This window comes from Onychostruthus taczanowskii, unplaced genomic scaffold (assembly GCF_017590055.1).
Source record: "Onychostruthus taczanowskii isolate IOZ18803 unplaced genomic scaffold, ASM1759005v1 scaffold32, whole genome shotgun sequence".
Lineage (NCBI taxonomy): Eukaryota > Metazoa > Chordata > Aves > Passeriformes > Passeridae > Onychostruthus > Onychostruthus taczanowskii.
This window is the reverse complement of record NW_024500572.1, coordinates 3,034,897-3,058,478: the sequence shown is the minus strand read 5'-3', so window position 1 is coordinate 3,058,478 and position 23,582 is coordinate 3,034,897. Positions and strand designations below refer to the sequence as shown.

General features: G+C 46.9%; 1 protein-coding gene across 3 annotated transcripts in view; it reads right to left on the bottom strand.

Moving 5' to 3' along the window:
- Positions 1–23,582, bottom strand: part of SETD1B (SET domain containing 1B, histone lysine methyltransferase) — a 48,128-nt gene that overhangs the window by 10,385 nt on the left and 14,161 nt on the right. For all 3 annotated transcript variants that reach the window (XR_005953079.1, XM_041410260.1, XM_041410261.1), the window contains exons 7-12: positions 6,996–7,766; positions 4,330–4,500; positions 3,332–3,419; positions 2,297–2,514; positions 1,928–2,054; positions 811–1,299 (exon numbers count right to left, since the gene is read on the bottom strand). Coding sequence is in view for 2 of the 3 variants with exons in the window: in XM_041410260.1 (XP_041266194.1) it covers positions 811–1,299; positions 1,928–2,054; positions 2,297–2,514; positions 3,332–3,419; positions 4,330–4,500; positions 6,996–7,766 (1,864 nt within the window). In the remaining variant the exon portion in view is untranslated. The remainder of the gene's footprint in view (positions 1–810; positions 1,300–1,927; positions 2,055–2,296; positions 2,515–3,331; positions 3,420–4,329; positions 4,501–6,995; positions 7,767–23,582) is intronic.

Sequence of the window (23,582 nt, the reverse complement as noted above, 5' to 3'; positions counted from 1 at the left end):
TTGCAGCAGCCAAGGAGTGACACCCTGTGCAGGGACTGGATTTCCAGCTCTCCAAGTGGCAAAACACTGCCCAGTCCTCAGACACCAGTGCTGCCCAAGGCTCCACAGCAGGCCCCACTAGATGTGCCCTTCCTGTTGGCTCCAGTTTTAACTTTCAGATTTCCCCCAGTTGCCAAATTACTCAAGCTTTATGCATCTCACTCCTGTTCTAGTAAAAGGTTTCCAATTTCCTTGGGTTAAGTACAACTCTGTATTGATTGAAGACAATTCCCTTCTTCCAGAAAACTAATGAATATCACTCATTTAAAAGGAGTAGGTGACAAAACTCCCCACAAATAATATCAGGAACCATACATAACTCTGAGACTCCACTCACCTGCCCCATGCAGCTTCCCTATCACATACTGCTTTGATATTAAAACCAAAAAGAGCCAGTATGACATTCCTGTTCTGTTTTAGCAGCCATGGCTTTTCTATCTTGAGCTTCAGCCACCACACCACCCGATCAGTCACCCTCAGACGATGACAACTGTTCAGTTCCTCTAGGACTCCAACTAAACTGGCCCAGGATAATATTCTGGATACAGTAACCACAGTATTTTTAGTAGCAGATGGCTCATGTAAAGCTCCTTACTAGGAAGGAAAGTTCAGCACAGACCTCTTTCCCTGTACAGATAATCCCTAACCTAGAGCCAAGACTGGAAGAAGAAAGAGAACAAGGGAAATACAAACCCATACAATACCAGATGCTGGGAGAAAATTTAATTGGCAACATAATAACAAAACTCCAAAGCACATGGAAGGGCATACCTGGCCTGCAGATGGGAGAGAGTGCAAGCTTTGTCTCCTGGTCTCTTTCCATAACCAAATGTTTCAGAGTTTCAGCAGCAACAGAAGCCCCCAGAACTTGGCCACACTCACTTTCCCCTGCCTTGATTTCTCCACTGCCTTCATCTTTCACTGCCAAAGCTGGCTCAGCAAGTCCCAAGCCTGTTGCATCCATGTAGTCATCCACAGGATACAGGTCCAAAATAGTCTCCCTCTCATCATCAGGAAGCTCATGACCAGCAGGTTCATGCTCTGGCTCAGCAGCCATGGCTTCTCTGCCTTGATCTTCAGCCACCTCTTCCTCCTCTTCTTCCTCATCTTCATCATCATCATCCTCCTCCTCATCTTCATCATCATCATCATCCTCCTCATCTTCATCATCCGAGTCTGAACTTGACTCGAATTCAGAGGAGTCCTCACTCTCATCAGATGATTCAGCTTCAGCCTTGGAAGATGAGGGACTTGCTACATCTGCAAGAACAAACTGTCTTTAGTTCTGCTTTCTGCCTTTAATAATCAGTCAGGGGCAAATATCCCTTCCACTGTAAAAGTGTGGAAACAGCATCACCAGCACAGGTGGGTTTGAAGGAGTGGCCTCCCAATTCACTTATTTTTGCAGAGATTTATAAATCCTGTCCCTGGCTGCTTACAACAATCACCTGGCACCTTCCTCCCTGGGTCTCTCAGTGTATTGTATCTTTTACTAAGATTTTCTTCTGCCTTTACACACGGCCTTAAAAAGTGAAAACTACCACCTTCCAGAGCAGGAACTGAGTGATAGGACAGTTATTAGCAGCCAATTTACCCTTTTCAGAAATCTGGTCCCTTCTCCCCCCAGTCACTCCTGGTTCACAAAACAAGCACACATTTAGCTGGGCTTGGGACCAGTGCCCCTGTGGCTGGGTTGGGCCGAGATCACCAGAGGGCTCTAAAGGGACACATTGACTGAGGGATCATGGAAATCTCACAGGTATTAATTAAAAAGATCTCTCTGCATTATATTGTGTAAAACTGCCCAGTGAAAGGAGGTCACAAAGGCAGAAGGGAGATCACAGCTGACCCAAAGGTGACACTTGCTGCTTCCACTGCAGCTCCTTACCCTCCTCAGAGTCCTGCTCCTCCTCCTTGTCACTTGTGTCTATGCCTGTCTCCTCCTCATCATCTTCATCCTCATCTTCGTCATCTTCATCCTCATCATCTTCATCCTCCTCATCCTCCTCTTCCTCCTTTGCAAGAAAGCATTGCCAAAAATGAACAGTGCCTGAGCCTGTGACCTGGCTGTAACCACCAGGGACTCTCAGGGAGGTTGTCAGAGAACCTGAAGAGGGAGTGACCTGACAGAGGCTCTGTAAGGATGGACCCCACCAGGAGCACTCATCTCCTAGAAAAGGGAACCTTGGCACTTGGCATTACCAGGCCCCCTTTTAACAACAGACAGCACTGAAACTGCAGCCACACACCAACATACCTTGCCAGGTGCTGCTTTCACCAAGCCTCCCTCTTCTTCCTGCTCCTCTTCCTTCTCTGAAGATGACTCTTCTTCTTTCCCTGATGTCTCATCTCCCTCCTCTCCCTCACTGTCGAGCTCCAATGGCCTTGCTGGTCGCCGTCGCAGCCCCACTGCCTCTGCATCCTTCTTTGACAGGTCAGATGTTGTATCAGAAGCATCCCTGTCCCTCTCTGACTCTGAGGAGCAAAAGCAACAGAAATTACCATCAAGTACCTTGGAAATGACAGAAAGAGTTAACTACATAAGGGAAGCAACTTCTTTGGGAAGATGGAAGTGAGGAGCAATGTGCCCATGTGGTGTGAGGGTCCCCAGGCTTACAGGGACTTGCTGATGTCACAGTGAACAGTGCTGATGGCAAAATGTGGGTGGCCAAAGCTGACACTCCCTAGGCAGAGCAGACAGGAGACACGGCACGAGTGAGGTCAGGACAGGTAACCTGAATTTAATGTCCTTTTGTTTCATTTTTTGGCTTCAAAACCACTTGTTAATCTGAATCGACTTCTACATGAACCCATGTGCAAAACAAAGGGTATCCAAAGCTTTGTCTCCTCTTTACTCTTCCCTGGTAATAGGAAATAATGTTAAGATATTTTCAAACAGATTTTTCTGGCAAATAACTTTGGTTTCTTTCTCAAATCAAATGCAGAGCAAACTGTTACATGCTTCCTCCTACCACACCCCAGCGAGCTGTGAGCACACCCCAAGAGCCCATGAACCCACCTGAGCTCCTTCTGTTGGGGCCCAGCACAGCTAAAATAGGTTATGAGTTATTCTTAAAATGTGGGTCTTAAACTTCCCACCAGTGAATTTCAGATAATTGAACCCAGAGGGGCCATGTCTCAGCTGATCAGAGCTCTGTGAGAAGCAAGGTTTGGCTCAGATCCTTGACTCTGTGTTTAACTGTAAGCGAGCACACTGCTGTGAAGTTTAAAGGATTCAGCTTGGTGGGGTTTGCATCTGCTCCTAGGTTTCAAACAAATGCACTTTGCAAACCTTCATCTTCATCATCCACAGAAGTAGAAGGCCGGATTCTCTTCTGATCTCCCGCTGAGGCAGCTTCAGGTGGCTCCTTTCTTTTCACCTGAACAAAAGACACAATTAGCATTTCTGAAAGTTTAGAAACAGCAGAAATCAACTTCTTCAGCAAATTGCCACTTCTTTACTTTGCTGTGGTCACAGCAGAAACCAAGGGCCACTTCCCAGCTCTTGATCTCTTTATTTGCTTGCAAACAGAATTTCACTCTGAATTAAACTCTACCCCTTAAATTTGCATGAAAACACCCTGGGTACCAGCATGGTGCATGTCATCACCAGGTACTTTGAGGATGACAGAGAAAACTCTTGACAAATCCATGTGTCTGAGATTGTAGTAGAACAGAAAGAGAGCCTAAGCCCATGGCATCTTAAAGAACCTCAAAGCAAGTTTTACTCTAAATAAAGACTGGAGAATCTCTCATCCTAAACCTTTGCTTGCACCTTCTGTGCATTCAAAAATCCTATTTTCAGGGAAGCCCTCTACACTCCCCTACCCCAAACTTCTTTTAAGATACTTTTAATTTTTTATGCAAATGTTTTTCAAAATGGATAGCCTGTGCTTCTGAGGATACAGAGTTTAAGCAAATTTTAGGTGAGACTCAGACTCAGCTGCCAAACCATCAGATTCCAACCAGAACAGTAACTGTGTAAAGCACCATGAGCATACATGTAATTTCATGATCATGGTGAAATGCTGTGTCCTAAAGACAGGCAAATGTCCCCTTCCCCCTGCAGAGCAGGGAGATCCTCTACAGACAACTCACACAAGTGGAGAATGAAAAGCTAAGGGAACAGAGGGTCCTTGCTCTGGTTCTGGGGGGTCAGAAGCAACCCCCTGAGTGAACACAGAGTGGCGTGAACAGCCTGAGGGCTCTGGGGCACAAACCTAGCAGGGTCTGTCCTCCTAAGGCTCCTCTGGGGGATGTCAGCACAAGGAAGAGAGTTTTTGTTTTCACCTTGAAGGATGGCAGCCGGATGGCCCCTCGTAACCCAATGCCCAAGCCGATGGCCTCGTATCCCAGCCCTTCTCCTTTGTTCCAGTTCTCCAGGAGACAAGAGGCCATTCGATCCTTTGGCTTTGGTTTTTCCTCCAGTTCTCCTCCAGACTTCACTGGAGTGAGAGACGCCTGCAACAGAGAAGGCACATTTGAGAGGGGAAGTCTCCTGGGAAGGACACAAAGTCTGGAAAGCATTTAAGCAGTCGAGGTTTGGGAAATATCACTGCCCAGGCATCAGTTTCTTTGAGGGCATCTGAAGGTGCCCCACACCTGAAAGGAACTAGAGCTGCACAGAATAACACAAATAACTTGAGTGTGCTTTAGGCAAGTCAGCCCAACAATGTGTTATCTACCTTCCTTCTAACCCACATAACTGAAAGCAACAGCAGACCTTCCAGTTGGGAACACCTTCCTTCTGTTGAGTGTAAGGCCAAATATAGTGCATCAAAAAACACACACATCCCTGTGTTTCCTTAGCAACCAGAGCCCCAGTCCACAAAACCTGTCAGAAGGCTCCAGTCCTGGGAACAGGGACATGAAAATATTTAGGTGAAACACCAAAGGGTCTAAAAAATAGACACACAGCCTCAACAAATCCTTTTTCACCAGAGCTGAAGTGTGAGGGAAGAGCAGGAATTCAGACCTCTGCAGCTGGGAAGAGGTGGACAAGCCAGGAGAATGTCACACATGGCATGTCACACTCTGCCCAAGCCAGAGGCACTGGAGGTGACACTCACCTGCATCAGCCCAGGGCACAACACCTCAAACAGTTTCTCCCACACACTTGTCACACTCTGCCCAAGCCAGAGGCACTGGAGGTGACACTCACCTGCATCAGCCCAGGGCACAACACCCCAAACAGCTTCTCCCGCACACCCTAACAGAGCTCACATGCTGAAGTGGGCTGTAATCACCAAAGAGGCAATCTCCTGCTAATTAGGGACAAGACTAATGGGAATATCAAGCAGAGAATCCAAGCAGCAGCACTCTGTGGTCAGGATGCCTGGTTACTCCTGGCACTCTGCTACATGCACCTTACTCAAGCTGTCAAAACTAAACCCACCACTAGATCTGGGAACAAAGAAAGGCTTTCCCCTAGCTCAGGCAGAAAAGGTTCATGAAATGTGCTGCCTTCCCCAGCAACGTGCTCCTCTCACAGCTTTCACCCCACACATTTTCCACCCTGCCTGACCCAGGACACCAGATTTATCCTTGAGCCTTCCCACCCTTTACCTAGGGCATGATGCCTCTTGGAAGTCAATCAGCTGCCAGAGTTGGAATCAATCAATCAATCAATCAGCTGCCTTTGATGGAATATAGCAGTCAGAATCAGTGTGATGGCAGAGCACATGGGGAACTGACCTCCAGCTGCCACCAAGGAGCCCTAGCAGAAAGCTCTGAAATCTATGAGGTTTTTCTGCACACAGCAGTAACACATGCCCTGGAGCAGAAATGGTTCTGGCATCTCTGTTCCTGGACAGAAACACACACGTGGTTTTCCATGCAGCAATTTCATATTTTCAATTACATTGCTCACATCCAGCATAACCTGTGGCAAAGACTGTGGTGAGCTGCTGTGGTACAGTCAGCTTCCCTTCCCAAAATGGCTTATAAACCCCAGGTGAGGGAAGAACATCCCAAATCCAGCCATAACTTGGGATGTAAGAGAGCCTGAAGATCTGCCTCAACTTGCTTCTGCTTCTTCACCACAGATGTCTGGTTTAAAACAATTTCCTGAGTGTTTCATTTGCTGCTTTTGCAACTATTTGCTGGATCTGTTTCCTTCATTGCCCTGGAAACTCACGGGCCTTCTCCAAGACTGTCAGCACACGCTTGCTGGCAGAAGAAAAGCTCTGAGCATTAGTCAGGAAGAGAGGGACAGGGTTTCTGCTGCACATCAAGCCAGCCAGCTCTAAGCCACAGTAAATTACACTGTCACAAAACAGCTGTTAAGCAGCAACATTACCAACCCCTCCAGAAAGCCAAGGAGCTCTCCCAGGCACCAGAGTTAACACGCAACTGGTTTACAGAAACAGGTGGTGAGGATACTGCTCTGAAAACTGACATCTGAAACAGACCTACCTGCAGGTTGTGGTTTGTTTTGTTATTTTTACAGTAATTCACTGCAATGGTAATTTTGAGGCTTGCATTAACCTTTCCATAGCGTTAGGCTTTTTGGGTAGTGACAAATTCACCACACATTAAATCACAGAGCTGTTTGCTGGCTGAGGTACACTTCAAATTGGGTGAAAAAAGGATCAGAGGATTCATGCAAAGCTGTTTTCTCAACTAATCCCTGGAACTCTTGGAGTATTTGGCCAATGTTCAGCTTTTGAGTTAATTGCTGCTTTGTACATGCACTGGGGAGGGGGCAAAACTGGAAATACCCACAAATCTCATTGCACAAAGTGGGGAACACATGACAGAGGCTTGGTGGTTTCAAACACTCCTCTTGCATCTGACCTTAGTTTTTCAGAGCTAAACTTCAGCTTCCTCTTGTACATGAAAATTTAGGGGTTTGGTTTTTTTAAAGTCAGCTCCAGACCCCGCTGACCCCACACACTGGCCACAAGCACTAAGAACAGCTCTCCCCAGGACCCAGGACACAGCATGTGAAAACCCACTTTTGCCAGACGTTCCTTCTTGTCCCACCAGTCATCAAACGCCCGGAACGCCACCACCTCGACCATCTTGCGATTCAGGTCCCTTTTCATGATGGCCTTCAGTTCCTTCACTATGACCAGGAGAACTCCATCCACAGTGGCTTTGTGGGGATCTTCCTTCTTCGGCTCATAACCCGGGGGTGGAACAGAGGGGTCAAACTTGGGCAGAGGTGGCCACTGCTGCCCGCGGGCGAGAGCGGCTCCCATGGAGAACGGGCGGTAGGGAGGAAGATTCACGAACTGCATCCGGCCCGTCATGAAAGGTGGGTACTGGTACGTGTTCTGTGCCTGCATCATGCGGCTCAGCATCTGAGTTTGCATCTGGAAGGACATGGGCATGCCACCCCACTGGTTGCCCAGGACGCTGATCATATCCACCTGCATGACCGGGAACATGCCGGGGTGGAACGGGGGCAGCGGGGGCAGGATGTGAGGCGGAGGCACCCCGGGCGGGGCGGGCAGCGGCGGCGGGGGCACGGTGACGGCCGGGTGGGTGGGCGGCGGTGGCGGAGGCAGCGGAGGGGGCATCGGGAAGCCAGGCTGTGGAGGAGGAGGAGGAGGAAGAGGAGGGAATCCCGGCGGTGGCAGCGGGGGGATGGACGGGGCCATCACGGCCGTGTTGTTGACGGAGGAGTTGACCACAATGGTTTTGGCACATTCCGCGCTGGTGATGGGCGCAGGGTTGGTCTCGTCGTCAGAGATTTCCATGTCCTCCCCTGAGGAATGCTGACCCTGCCACAAAAGAGAGAGAAAAGGTGACGAGCACATTCTCTTTACATTAAATACCACAGCGCTGGGCTGCTTCAAACAAAAGCTAAGTTTAACACACATTTTAATTGGGAACGGAGAAAAGCGAGCGATGCTCTGAAAAGACAGGGCCCACTGTGCAGCTGGTGCCTATTGAAGCTTTTCTCTTCCGTGTCAGACCTCAGGAATCAGAGAGGTAAAAGCTTTCTAAAAGAGCATCAGCACCAACTGAACAAAACCCTCAGCTTCTATGGAGCAGGAGGAATTGCTCCCATGCTTGCTGAAATATACACAATCCAAACATTCTTCATGCAAGATACATTATCTCTTTTTTGCATCTAGTACTCCTAGGTACATTACACCATGAGTTTTTATTCCTTAGTTTTTCCCTGCACAAATAATTATCCTGTTTTTTAATTATAATCCCTGGCTCATTTGCTGTCAATTCCTAACCTCTAATTGTGGAAACACAATACCTCCACAAGGTTGCTGATACTAAAAGTTGTCTTGACTAGACCACAGCAATTCACATGGGAAAAAAGAACCCCAAATCTGGTTAAATTGCTTTTAAACATCAAAGTCATAAAGGCTACATCTTTGAATCCCAGCATATGTTGTGTTTTGGGACAAAATGAATACTTTACTAGCCACAAGAAATACAGACTTGTAGAAAATGCTAAAACTATGTCCTACTTCTGCTGCCAAAGGGATGGAAATTGGATTAAAACAGAGGGTGCCAGCTTGCTCTGAAGTTTCAAAGCTGCCTGACTAGGTCTTGTACAAAAGAGAAGTGTCAGGAACTACCTCTATCCTCAACAGCACAAGGTCACACCTATAGGCACTTCAGTCCTCAAGGTGTCTCCAGCACCAAGAACCCACATGCATGACTGTCACATCCCTGATATGAAATACAGTAACCAAATACTGCTGGAGGACATATCCACAGGGTGACAGTTTATCTAGGAAACATGAATGGGGCTGATCTCTGACTAGAGTGATGACAGCAGACAGGACAGGGTTCCTGTAACCTCCAAACAAACGTCTCACATTGCTGATGTCAGTGAAGAACCCCCCTGTGTTTCTCAGCCCAGGGCACAGCAGGGATGCTCCTCCTGGCCAGAGCCCTCCCACTGCCCTGGGAGCCAGGAAGAGATTTCCATCAAGTGCCTCTCTCTGTCACAATGCTGGCAAGAGTTTTGGAACCTGCTGGCTGTTATCAGCCAAATTTGACTGTAGATCTCAAAGATATTTATTGTTTGCTCCACATTTCGTGCCAGCAGGTGCCTCTTCTGTCTGCTCTCCTAACAGTCTCCCCAGTGTGAAAGGAAAGAGCAGTATCAGACACTGGAGAACCTGGAAGTTCTGGGAAGAGCTGCTGAGGAGCAGACTTTGTTGGCAGTTTTCACATTGAAGCCGCTGTGATTTGATTCTTAACCTGTGAATTTCATACTGGCGTATGCAAACAAAAGCAGGAGCAGCTGAGTTGACTCTGCTACAAACTGTCACTGTGTGAAACTGAGCAACCACAACTATCCAAATCACTCCAAATGTTTCCCGTTTTATCAAAGGTCATCTCTGCTACAGCAGCTACCACCAGAGAGCAGGCTGAGCACGATGCTTGCAACAGCAGCTGTGCAAATCCTCCAGCCCTGGCACCTCCCCTCGCCCTGGCTTCCCCGCATTCCTCCTCTGCAGCACGGACCCACCGCCTCCCGCAGCGCCTGGGGCACCCCCAAAAACCCACTCACAGTTTTAGTGCCCAAAATACCCAGCAAGGAGACACCATTCACCTAGCAAACCCTGAGCAAGAGCTACTACTGACCCCTGGTAATGGTGATGGAGAGGAGACTTCCCCATAGTCAGTCACTTTAGTGCAACTGTGCATGCAGGGAGACCTCCAAGGGCTGTTTTGTAAACCCTAAAATGAACAGCTAAAACAGAAGTAGAGGTGATAACCCATTGCACCTGAGTCCCTCCAAAGCCCAGTAGTATCATGCCCTTGAGCTGCCCACATCTGGCTCACACTTCTCAGTGGGTCTCACACCCTGCATCCTCTCCCCTGCTGCTCTATTGCCGTCACGCATCACGTCCGAGGATGGAGTGGGATAAAAGCACATTCTGCAGTTTCAACCACTGCAGCTCCAGTGAAAGGAGCAGAGGAAGAGCAAAAAGGACGGCTGTGGCAGGTGTAAACAAGATTCCTGTGAAACAGACCCTGGTTTTCAGTAAATGAACACAAAAGGCCCTGTTAAAAGCACTGGCTCCAATTGCAAACGCTGGATGATGCTAAAGGTTGGCGCAGGATAGAAAGCCAGGAGTGTTCAGGCTACCAAAGACAGACAAAATCAGCTCCAAGTTCACATTCATCTCATCTGATGGGATATGGAGAAAAGTCACCCCATGAGGCCTCAGGGGAGACCAGTACTGAGCAGTGTCAAGTCACAAATTCTCCCCAGTCCCTCCTTCAGGACCTTGCATCCTCCCAGACCCTCCCAACCTCCCACCCTGGAGCACCAGCAGCTCCCAGCCCATCCCAGCCAGTCCTGCCACGCGAGATTTGTGGGATCACCCAGATCCCACTGCCATCCACACCAGCCTCTCATCAGCCTCAGTACCAATGATTGGAGTCCTGCCTGATAAATGAGGCTGGTTTTCCCCCTTGAAAGAAACATCACATAGAAAAAACAAGTCCTGAAAGTGCAGAGAGGTGGCAGGACTAGCAGGATTCCATGCTTCAGGGCACAGAGCCTCCTTCATCCATACATGCATTAATTTTTACTTTAGCTGAAATGAGAATTGCTAAAGCAATAATTAGTGTTTGAAAGATTTTTCTTTTTTTTTCCCCCTTCTGGTGCTCAGATGGGTCCACAGGAAGAAACAACAGATTCCCTGCTTCCTACAATGTTTGGCTTCAACTCACCTCCACTTGCACATTGCACACAGTCTGTGCTCCAGTTTTATCCCAGGCAAGATGGACAGGGAGAGAGAAGGAGATTAAATGGCTGGGAGAAAAGGATCAGAAAAGGCACAGGGGGTAGGGGGAAAAGAATCACAAGGTTAGGAAAGAGGTCAAACCAAAAGATCATCTACAAGGAACTCTTTAAAGAAAGTTAAGAGTAACAAATATTTAAAGCGGATGACTTTCCTGTAACTGCTTGTATCTAAGGGGGAAAAATGTAGGCACCAAGTGAAAGAGATCAAGGTACAGATAGAAAAAGCAAGGGGAGACATAGAAAGATCTTCTGTTATTTGAATTTCTTTTCATTCACCTGTCTGAACATGGATTTACTATGGTTGCTACCAAATACCTCTCAGGGTAGAGCTGAAAAGCACCTGTGCTGTCCTCTCAAAGAAACAGCCTTCTAGCTGGCCTCCCTCTTTGCTCTCACAAGCAGAAAAAAAGTGAGCTGATAGATGACATACATACTGCTAGGAGAATGTCACAGCCATCATTGTCAAAAAAAACCTGTGTCAACCAGTCCCAGAGTTCACCTGTCTGTTTCTGAGGTCATCTCATACAATGCCACCAGAAAATCTCTCTTCAGCCCACTGAGAGAAATGCCATTTCCAGCTAAATTAATTTGTGCTGCCATCTTTACTTTGGATTAATTAAATTAAGAGTTAGCAAAACAGGTATTTAATTATACGCATGACACATTTTTCCAAAGGTTCTTTAATGATGCAAATTTGTTGGGAGAGATTCATGTCAGCGTAACTGGTTATAAATGGCCTCATTCACTGTTCACCCAAAATGTTAATTGCCACCTTTAACACCAGCAGAGTGTGCAGAGACTCTCTTAAGTTAAGTGAGGGAACATCGTGGGATGCCACTCCATCAGCTGGAATAGCAACAGGGTAGAGCCACTGGCTACAGGGTACGGATCCCACCTCAGAGCCATACCCAGCGTTTTACAAGCACATGTTAAAATCTCCAGAGATAAGAAACTACATCCTCATATTTGCATGCAGACCTGGCAGCTTCCAGATGTGAGGAGGCTGGTCCATCCCCTGCCATCGTGGCAGTGACTGGGACCTTCACTGTACAAGTTGTTCAGTACGTTTCTCACAGGCAGAGAAACTTCCATTTCCTTCTAAAAGGCATTCTGATAAAAGAAATTACTCAGAATTTCAGACCACATTTTGAACACCATCAGCTCACAGCTCATTTCACCGAAACATTCTGCTGGGTACCAAGTTACTTATATTTGAGGTAGAGAACTGTACCACTGAACATAGCAACTACTCTGACATTACTTGGCTGAGCACTGGTGCATCAAATAATGAAATGCAGGATCGATGGCATTCAGCACAGTACAAGGGCATTAGCCTTCATGTTTTTCAATAAAGCTAGAACTTTAAAGAAGAAGGGACTCTTGGACAAAAAAGTTTTCCTAACCTGGTTAAACAGTCATCACTTGGTTTTGGATTAAGTCCAAGCAAAGGTTGAAAAAAAATTCGCAAGTGATTATCTCACACTTCATCCTTATAAAAAAGCAGTTAAAGAAAAGCCTTCAGAGGTGAGGAGGAGAGGACAACTGACTGAAGAGGGTCATACACCAAGTCACTAACACTCAAGAACAGACTCCAGGGTCCTCTGACCTCCTATACCCCAAATCCAGCTGCCTCCCCACGCTGGGCTCTCACCAGGCTCCTCACTGCCTGTGCTCTGTGTTTGACAAGGGACACAGCCATGATCCCTGGGTGAAACCAGCTCAAGCTCTCTAACACACAATTCTCTTCCCAGACTCCTTCAGCAGAGCACATTAAAGAGAATGAGACCTTTCAAACCTGCCACATTTCTTATGCCACCATCCTGAACAAAAATGAAGCCTGAGGTCACCAACTAGACACCTGCAACTCCTCCTCCAAGACAACTTCACTGAAAAACTCCTTTCAAGTTTGGCCCAGAGAATCCCACCATTCACTCTGCTAACAGAGCAAACACCAAATACCTCTTGCAGCCCAAAATCTGCAAACCCAGCAAGGGCTCCGGAGAGTATTGCTTTGCTCATTTTTAATCTGCTTTTATCTTGCAGGCTCCCTGTTCTAGGCAAAGCACACGTGGCTCTGAACTGCCTCTTGTCTTGCTGGGAGACCACGATGACATGGCAGAGTGACCGTGCTGAGCATTCCCAACTCGAGCATTCCCACCTCGCCGTGTCAGGCGTGAACAAGGCAGACTCGGCACCTCATTTACAATGCACACAAGTATTTTTATTTTGCTAACCATAATTACAGCCCTGCCTCGGGAAGAACACGCTCAAGGGCGGTGCTTTGCTGGCAGACACGGAGTACAGGAGGGCAGAGCCACTCCAGGTGGTTTGCCAGCAGTCCAGCAGCAAAAACACAGAGCAAACTGCTGCCTGCACCTTCCTGGCTGAGCTTTCCAACCTGCTCAGGTCACTGTGCTGTCCCGAGTGCCTGTGGTGGCTCCTGGTGGCCAGCCCACCACCACCACAGCCTGGAATCAGGTTGCTGCCTCCTCCCCGTGGGTTAGTCAGGTCTTTCAACCCCCTCTGGGCAGCTGAGAGGGCTCCTGTCCTGCTGCTGCAGTCAGAGCCCGCAAGGGCAACCACAGCAGCTTCTAATTGCAACAACTTTCTGGTGTTTGCACTATAATAAAATGCCCAGCTCAGTAATTGGCAAATGGAAATATTTACATATTACAAATCAGTGATTATAAAATATCTCCAGCAACATGTGATCCTGTATCGACAAAAGAAGACTGTAAGGTTTTTATATAGTTATATATTTATACAGCACTTCATAAATGAACTCACAAGCAAAGGCTGCAAACACAGATCAGAGTGATGAACTCGATGCTGTGTCCCACGAAAAGGGGCACCAAAAAGTCCCTAACAGAACAGGGATTTCTCACAGAAGGACAGACACTCCTTGGATGTTTTGGTTTCTCTAGTATCAGTTGCCAAAGTACCTCTCACTACCTGAAAAGGAGAATTCAAGCTCTCTCACGACAATATCCCACCTAACACACACACACTGTTGGCTCAGCTTTGCTTTTGGTCTGGTACTTACTTGCAGCACTTCTTTGGCACAGGCAATGCTCCCCACACCTACAGGGCTGCCCAACAAGTAAAACAAGTGACAATAATATCCAAGTGCTCATTGTAAACAAACAGCACTGCAAACACCAGCCCAATTTACACCACTTACTTTCCTTCCTAAGGCCAATAGGGAACTTTGAGTTGATCTCTCAAACCATAGAAGGATAGAAGGAGAATTCCCTGAAAGACCCTGTTGGTCCCAGAAGAGGGGAGAGGGATGAGGAAACACCATGTGCTTGCTTGTGTCTCACAATGTGCTCTATCAGGTGCTCGTCCCTAATTAGACCATCCTGCACATAGGAGATGCCACAAGTAGGGATTTGGAAGGATGACAGCTCAACTGGGCTGTCAATGTAGGGCAGGAAGGGCTTTTCAGAGGAGAAGGCACATGAGGCAAATACTTACAAAGGGAAAACCTCCTCACTCACTTCCAGTATTTCCTGACATCAGGCACAGAAGAATATTTTATGTTTTAAGGACAGCAGGAGAGCTGGACAGCTGCCCAACAGTCCATGCCATCATCAGAAAATCTAGTGAATCAAGATGACAAAACAAGCTAAAATGACTCCTGTAGGATGGACAGCAGTGCCAAAGAGCAATCCAGCCTCATGCAAATCCACACCACACTTCCTGCAGGCCTTCACATGCACTGAGCAGCTGAAATGGGGCTTGACACTTCGAGGCCCTGTTTCAGACTCCAGAGGGGATTATCCTGTCTCCCTGCAGGACAGTGGAATAACATCAACATCTCCATGGAAAGGAGCTAAGCAGTAGCTTAAATCAGTATTTCCCAAAGCAAAGCCCTTGATGTGACACAGGGCATGAAATGGTCCATACAAATCCCCACCAAAAATAGGAGAAAATTAATGCAGTGATTGAACAGGAGTACTGTACTTGACTGTACAGAGGATCTCCAGTGGCTGTAGGAAATAATGCATGGATTCTTCCTTCCAGAAGTCAAAATAGATCCTGGAGTAAGAAACACCACCCTAGGCAGCTGCTAGGCATTCCCACAAGGCTAAGAACTTCTTTCATTCAGCAAGTGGTGCAGGGAAGGACAGACAATTCTAGGGAAGCAAGAAAAAAGAGATGGGAAGCCTGTGTGGTACAGTCTGAGGTAAACAGATCTTACTGATCCAGAAAAAAGGTAACTTGAAGAATGTGATTCCAAGGGGAGAACACTAAATCACCATTCAGTACTTTCCAAAATCAAAGGTAACTTGAAGAACGTGATTCCAAGGGGAGAACACTAAATCATCATTCACTACTTTCATTCTCTTGGTAAGACAGTCCAGTTTTCAATGTGGATTTCAAGAACCCACTGCAAGAGCTTCCTAGGACAGAAATCCTCAGAGCCAGGAATCAAGCCAATGGGAAAACAACTACCTGATCTGCCCCAGCAAAATCCTGAAGAGATGAATTAGCAAAGAGAGCTATGTTAAGGGGGTTGTTGCTTTGTTTGTTAGTAAGCCATCCACAGAGAGGATGGCTTAATTCAGGTCTTTCCCTCTCAAGACGAGGAGGCTCCGAACTGCAAACCTCATGGCATTTGATGTGGTTACACTGCTCCTGTCAGCAAGATCATTGAAGAAGGGATATTTGGAGCAGCCAGACATTACCTCTGGGCTTCCCATGCACCACAGACTCTCTGGTGTCTTCAGGGAGAGGCCAACATAACATCCTTGGGGTCCGCATTCAGCAACGCTGACACTGGAAACTTCCAGACACCCAGAGATCTGAGCAGGGACTGACACCAACACCCAACTGGGCAGGTCACAAAATACAGTGAGAGTGAGATGGGGAGTCCCTGGCCCCCAGCCCAGCCCAGGGAGGCCTGGGCAGCCTGTGAGTGCCCCCATGTGAGGCTGCCCGCACAGCCCCTCCTCATTCTGTGCACAAATCCGAACTGGCAGGGCGAATGCGTGCCAATTCAGGGCCAGTGTCATGTGGCCACAGCGTTTTTCATCACATGTGAAACACCCTAAAATTGGATTTACCATCTCATGGAACCATGGTCTTTTCCCTCAAGTCTTAAGTAGATCTTATTAAGGGGGGGGGGGGGGGGAAAGGGTTTCTTTATGCGGGGGAGGAGGAGGTAGGGAAAAGGAAGGAGGAAAAGAGAGGGGTGTTAACATTGGGAAGCCATGTAACAAGGCAGGTTCTTTCCACAGCAATGGTTGTTCTGGTTTTCCTATTTTAGATGGGGGAAGGGACAGCTGAAGAGCTATTTGCAATCTAACTTCAAAGGCTTTATTTGGCTGGGAAGCTAAGTCATGCATAAAAGGATGGTAGAGTGGCAAGAAAATACCCCCTACAGATAAATTAGTCAGGGAATATTCTCTGCTTTTCCCAAAGACTTTCATACAGCCTGACTGCCTTTACCCAGGTAAAGCCCTTTTCAGACACCAGGTTCAGTGATGCAGAGTTCTGGGAACTAACCAGCCAAATCCAACAGAGGAAGTGAACAGTCTCTCTGAAAACAGAAAGGCACTGGTACACATGCAGTGGGCTCCTCTGTCCTTTTCTGCCACCTCAGCTATTATTTCATTCTAAGGTCTGTCCACATACAAAAGATGCAGAGCTCGAGGCAGCATCTCCTTCTCTAAAGATGCAAAGAAAAGCAAGGAATTCAGAAGAAATCACACTGTACACAGACAACTCACTTCCCAAATGATTCTGTAACGCTGTCTTGCTCTTCATACTGGTTCAGAAATGCACTCACATTTCTAAAGAAGGTACTTTGCAATCAGAGATAAAGGGAACTGGCAACATTAGATCAGAGTCCACCTCTAAGTAGAAAAAAACCCACCCTGCAATAACTGCATGTGCAGAGTACACAGATCCCTCACAGTTCAGTGCCAGGCAGAAGCTCACGTGCCAGCCCCTGACCTCACCCTCATACTTAAACCTTAGGTCAAATGGAGCCATGAATTCAGATCTTGCTACCAAGAGGGTGATAAGAAAGGAGATAGGCATAGAAAACAGTCTAGCTCCCCAGCTGATAGCAGGATATTGAAGAATAGGTTGTACACATGCTGTATTTAAACAGTTCTAATCAGCACAACTAGGCCAGTTTGATACTCTTCCCCTTTTATACAGTACTACTGTACCCCTGGGTATCTGAAATCACGTGGCTATCACAGTTATGGCAGCATTTTCAGTGTCCTGTTCAGTGCCCTCTGCATTTCAGTGTTAGCACCAACAGTGGTTTCATTTGCAAGACCTGGATGTCCCCAACAGAAAACCTGTGCAACACTGAGTGTCTACAGAAGGGAGGGCAGAAATAAAGGAATTTTGGGTCTTGAAAAAGAATGGGCAAAAAAAGTTTTTGTTAGATTATTCATCAGTCTCATCCTTTAAGGTTCTCCTGCTCATTCCTACCTGTCCTCCACACTGCTCTCCTTATAGCAGCTCTGTTCTAGCCCAGCATCAGCTATTTGAAAAGAAATACGCATGAAAGCAGGAACACACTGTTAAGAAGATCTTTAGGACTTTGTTATCATCCTAACTGCAGTCATGGTGGCTGCATGGTATGGTTTCAAACAAGGAAACCTGTGGCTTTCTGTTCTGGAGACAGCCACCATGATCACCCCAGACAGGAAAATAGGACATCTGCTGCATTTCTGAATTCCCAGAAAAATTGCTGCAAGAGAAGGTGGTTCAGCCAACCTGCAGGATCTTGACTGACAAAAAGCATTTACCCACTCTGGACAAAGCCCCCACTGGAGGTGGCACAAATGCTCTGGGTCTGCTGGACACAGCCTGGAGTGGCCCCAGGGAATGGGAGGCTCAGGAGACACAAACCCTGCCCGGCTGTGAGTGCTTCACAGCAGTGACCACCAGCCCTGAGTGGCACCCTAATGAGCTTAGCAGCTCCTCATTTTCTGAGCATTACAACACAAACCTAACAAGTCCTTCCCAGCAAAGCAGTAGATGCACTAAAACCCAGCTAGACCACAGGAGATGCTTCACTCTGAGGAGCCTATTTCCAGCAGCTGAGTAGATGTTCTTCCTTAAAAGTAAGGGTGAGACCAGCAAGAAACTGTTCCCCTTTGGTAACATTTCTCTTCTCTCTGGAGGCAGCTTGAATTTTTCACTGCTTTATTTCCTGATTAGATTTTTCTTCTCTTGCTGTACTCAGATTTAACTAAGTGCATGCAGTTAGAGAGGACAGAATCAGGCTCACCAGTTGAGAAATGTAACATATTAATTAAAACAATAAAAATCTTTTTCTAAGACAAAGAGCAAGAAATACCTCCAAGTTGTCCTTTTTCAAAACCTGCTCAATGAAGGAAATGCAACTTTTCTTCCACCCTTTGGGTGATAAAAACATAATCCTAGTGGCTGCCAGCTGCTGACTGATCCCTTAAAAATAATCCCTGTGCAGGACATAACATTTCTCATGGCCTTCAAGAAGACACCAAACTTTTACTATCAAACTATCCCCACTGTATGCAAAATAAATTGTAAAACCACAAGTGCTCTGAAGCACCAGAGTGGAAATACCCCCAGCTGGGCTGCATTCCCACTGCCATTTGTGCAGGCATAAAATATGCAAAAAAGAGAGGAGAGGTAAAGTGTGCTGATTTCCCCACCTGTCCCCTAATTAGCAAGCAGGAGGTTTAAACAAACACATGAAAACACTTTTCACCTAGAACAAAACTCAGCTGTGCACTGCACTGTCACAGGATACTGCACAGGCTCAGGAGTGCAGATGGGTTGAATAATGGATTAGATGTTTGTGGAAGACAGGTCCAGCAGCAGCTACTGAGCTGAGCATTGCTAATCTGCTGGGCAGGAGGGACCCAGGGGAGCTGCTGCAAGGCACCCACTGCAGACCCAAAGGAAACGACCCCCAACAACAGAGACAGCCAAGGAAAAGTAAAGATGTGCCTTTTCCTTGCTTACTCATGAGAAAGTCAGAAGTCTCTCCTGCTGTCTTGCAGCAGAGCTGTAATCAAGATCCTCCACAGGTGACTGCTCAAGTGGAAGGGCAGCGTGTCCACGGTAGAGCTTCCAGCAGCCAGCACCAGGTGATCAATGTTCTGCTCCTCAGACCCACCACTCCAGCTCTCAGGCTCTCCTAGGCTTCCCCATGTTGGTGCCACTTCCTTTACTCACTTCTTTACTACCTGCTTTAAAGAGCTTTGCTAAAATGCTCGAGATGAGTGAAGCCCTGCAGAAGCTCCCAGCAGCACAGCATCACCACAGCCCATTCTTGAGCAGACACAGCTAAACCCCTCTCCATCACACAGCTCTTTATTGGTATTTTTAAAGCATCATTCCTATTAGACTGGTTCATTAGTTTGAAGTTGTATATGAAGCCTTAAAAAGCCAGGTTACTTATTTAAAGAGTTATGTGAAACAGCTGTGAGAAAGGCACAAACCCAGGCAAACACAGCTCTGTGCTCATGCATTCCATGCCTGTTCACTGATCCAGTGGCCAGCTGGAAGGCATGGGTATCTTTTTATTTTTTAAGCAGTTCTGCAGGAGCAGCTGCTGTGGTGGTTTGCAGCTCATCATTTATTACTTAGCACCGTTTGGCCTCAGCACCTTTTGAAGCACCAGAGCTGCACAGTGGTCATTATATCACCAACCACTATCAATACATCTCACTGGACATGATTCTAAAGTTATGCCTCACTAACACAATTGCACCATGCAGTGCTCTTGATACCAGAGCTCAGTTAAAATAGTAAAATTACTGCAAAAACTGACCCTTCTCTGACTGCAGCACGCGTGCCACAGCAACAACCCAAGACAAAGTCATGCAACAAGACTTCCTCAAGCTGAAGCCTGAACATCCAACCCAGCAGGGTTCACAGGTGCCTGGCAGCCAGGCTGGGTGCCCCCAGCACAATGCCAGCTCCCAGGGAATTTAAAAGCAACCCCAGCATCAGGAGACCATCCTCCATCAGGGCTCTGCTGGGCTGCCCCTTGCCACCAAACCCTTACCACCTGCCTGCCTCTTATTGACCTGGAACACACCTCAGCTTTGCAAACCCATCTACTGCACCACTTTTCTGAGGTAATTTGGGAGATACATCCCACCTGACACTATATTAACAAGCAAATAAATTTGTTCAGATTCCCTTGTCAAAATTAATCCCTTCACACACGTCTCCATGGCATACATTCCACTGGTAGATTGCCCTTTATGTATTACTGCAATTTGAATAATTTCATGCAGTATGAAGGATTTTCATATTTTCCAAGTATTCCTTTTTCCTGACAATAGCAAAATGCTTGTAGCACCATGATAACACTTGCTCACATTTATCTGCATCCTTCAAAGACAATATTTCAATTATCTGCACTGGAAACTCTCAGCCACATCTGCTGACCAAAATGCCACATTTGGCAACTGCTTAGCAACAAGGACAGGAAACAGTCCCCAGAGCCACGTGCCAGCATCACACCAGCTCCTGCTTCCACCAAACAACACTGCTATCACCTCAAATAAGTATATTTTCTTCTGCCTGGGATACACAAGGCACCAGAAATAACAAGCTCCTTTGGGAAAAGGGAAATCTGGAAAAAAGCTGCCTGCTTCAGCAATCCCTCCCCAGGCTCCACAGGGAACGTCTCCCTGGTGTGTGCAACACATGTTGATCCCGCACCACAGGAGGAGGACAGGCTGCTTGGACATAACATAAAACTGTGTCTGCTCACTGCCAAGCACAGTTCTTGTGGAAAAAATCTGGATGTAAGAGAGCAACTCCCAACCCACATCACCCACAAAAACAGCAGACACCAGATTCCTTCATCAGGACAGCAAAAAGACCCAGGAAAAACAAAACCCCATCCATCCTTGATGTCACCCACCCTGCACCATGCTCATCCCTCTTCTTCCTAAGGCTCTGTGCCATTGCACTCAGTGACACAGGGAATCTGGGCAGAGGTGAGCCTGAGGACATCCCACCTTGAATACTTGAAGGTGCATGCAAGGAGGTGAGACAGGAAGGACTCGACCTTGGCAAGACCATCTTTGTTCCTCCTCTTCCTCCCCTCCATTCTCAGAGCCTTTTTCCTAACTATCTCCCTGACTTACTGCCTGATACTGAGAGAGATTGGGCAAAATGCAGGTGAGCTGGCCAAAGGTGAGTGGTAATTGCACTTAGCACACTGTTATCAACTCCACAGAAATACACAATCCAAACACAGCCCTTCGGAGCAGCCAGCAACTCCAAACGCCACCAAAAAGTGCTGAAGTTGAGGGAAAACTGCAAGGTGAGCTCCAGTTGCCTGACCCTTTGCAGGCAAGCCTGCCAAGCACGGGCACTGCTGCCAGCTCCGCGTCCGCGCGGTTTCGGTTCCGGTGCCCCCCGTGCTCAGCCACTGCCGGAGCCCAAGCCACCAACAACTTCCTCTACTCAAACTGCTCCTAGAGCAATACCCTTGCAGCAGCCAGAGGAGCAAACCTACTCCACCTATTCCAGCCTGGAGAGAAATGAGAAACCTCAATCTGCTGCCTTGCTATTTCCACTTCATGAGGCCTGTCTGCACTGCTGGAAATGTGTGAAAGCAGATGCTGACCTTATTTTAGCACTATGCAAATAAAAAAACATTTTTAACTTCTTTTTTTTTTTTTCCTTTACCATTTTCTTTCTTCTTTGTTTTTTAAAATATTTTGTTTTTAGAAGCACAGAATGTGAGCAAACTTTTTGTCATGATGAATGGGCATTTCCAATAGCAAGCACTGCACTTTCATAATAAATCCTGAGACAGCAGTAACATGTCTGGGTCAAAGGAGCCCTCGTGGGCAGGTATGTGATGCACAGAGTTAACGATCTCACAAGTTTCATTTTGAGTTCTGCCCCATCTTCACTAGGTACAAACAAGTACCCCAAACTGAAAATTAAAATTAGCAGAAGTGGGGTGGCAAAGTCATGGGCCTCAAAATTGATGCAGCATGGAAAAAACATTCTACTGATGAACTGTATCTATTTAGAGGACTCCAGGAAAGGCACCAGCCAGCAGAAATTTGAATAAGAGCTCGTCTGCTCAGTGCTCTGTGTCAGACACAGACACATATAGAACACAGCGGCTGCTCCAGCATCTTCGCAACCAGACCCAGAAATTAGTGCTGTTCTGGCGGCTGCCAGCACAATATGTTAACAGCAATTATTTTCTCAATATTTCTACTGATTACCTAACACACTGGCACGTTTTCTCAGTGTCACTGCATGTTGCAACACACGCCGCCATCCAGTAACTTGTCTGCATTCCCTTGGTCACTTTTCACAGCCATCAGATGCGAAACGCAACTGGAATGATAATGGGTTGGAGAAACTGTGAGGAAAATGTGTCACTTCAGTGTGAGGCTTCACAGCCTGCATTTATGACATCTGAACATTCAATATCGTCACTGCTAAATCCTCAGTGTTGTAAAGAATAGGAAGAGCTCCGCAAGCAGCAAAAGGAAGATGGCTAATGGCTCTTTAACTGTGGATGGTCTGCAGAGCTCAGATTTGAAGACATTATTCCACCATAAGTTATGTGCTATGGTTAAACGCCATCATTTGGATCTAACTTTGCAGTGCAAGGGCAACTACAGGTTACACAAACACAAAATAAGCAATGCTCTACCTATTAACAAGCAGTCCAAGTATACACAGCCAGTCTGCCAGGAACTGAAAATCTACAGAAAGTCACTGGTGGAGAAACAGGACAAACTGAGCTGGTGATGAGAGTATTGTCAGCAACAGTGATTTATAAAAAGGAATGGCAATGTCAATTCTATCAGGTATGCAAAATGAAAAAGCCTCAAAGCCTTGGCCCGGTGTGAGAGCAAAAGAACCACTCAGCCTCCCAACCACAGCCTGCTTTCTATTTTTCAGTTACACTCCAGAGCATTTCACCATTTCCAGCTCTGTTATCAACCAGAGACACGTTCTCTCACTCTACTGGAGTTGTTTGGTATCCAAAAAACCAAACCACAAACAGTCAAATATTTTTCCATTCACGTTTCCTTCCCCCCACAAGCATACATGCATGAGGGGTGTATCATCAGGAATGCCAGGTGGATCCTATGCAATACTGCTCTGAAAAAGTGATGGTAAAAACTGACACTGGGCTTGTTACCTCTTGCTCCTTCCTCTACTGAACATTTGTCCGGTCAAGCTCTCTGCTCTGCTAACCACTCTCCAAGCACACCAAGAATCACATTAGAGCCGAATACAAAAAGTCAAAAGTGAAATACAACTTAGCAAAAATGAACGGACTCCTCTGCTTCATATAAATTTTTGTAGGAGAAGCAGGTTGTCATGTGGTAAATGAATCAGTGTACAAGAAAGCAGTCCCTGCCTGTGGTCTTCCAGCATCAATTAAAAAAAAAAAAAAAAAGGTAAAATAACAACCTGCACTTCCACTGCTGTGGGATCCTGGACATCCTTGCCTTGGTCAGGTTATTTAGGAACTGACCCTTAGCCCTTAGCATCTCCAGGAGGATGCAGAGCTGCAGTCCTGCCCCAGCCTGCTCCCTCCTCAGGACTCAGTGGCTGAACAGATCACTGAGCTCTCAAAAGGGCCAGTGGGCCACTGCAGTGCCACATTTAAATCACCTTTTGAGGGATTTGTGTGCTGCCTTTCTCTTCTGAACAAGCTTAAACTCCACAAGATCCCCTGAAGTCCCTGTGGCTTCTTGCTGCTGCTGTGCATGGGTCAGGGAGGGCAGAACTGAACCCACAGCTTAAGCAGTTCACTCTCATTTTAATTTCACAGGTTTAGCATGGC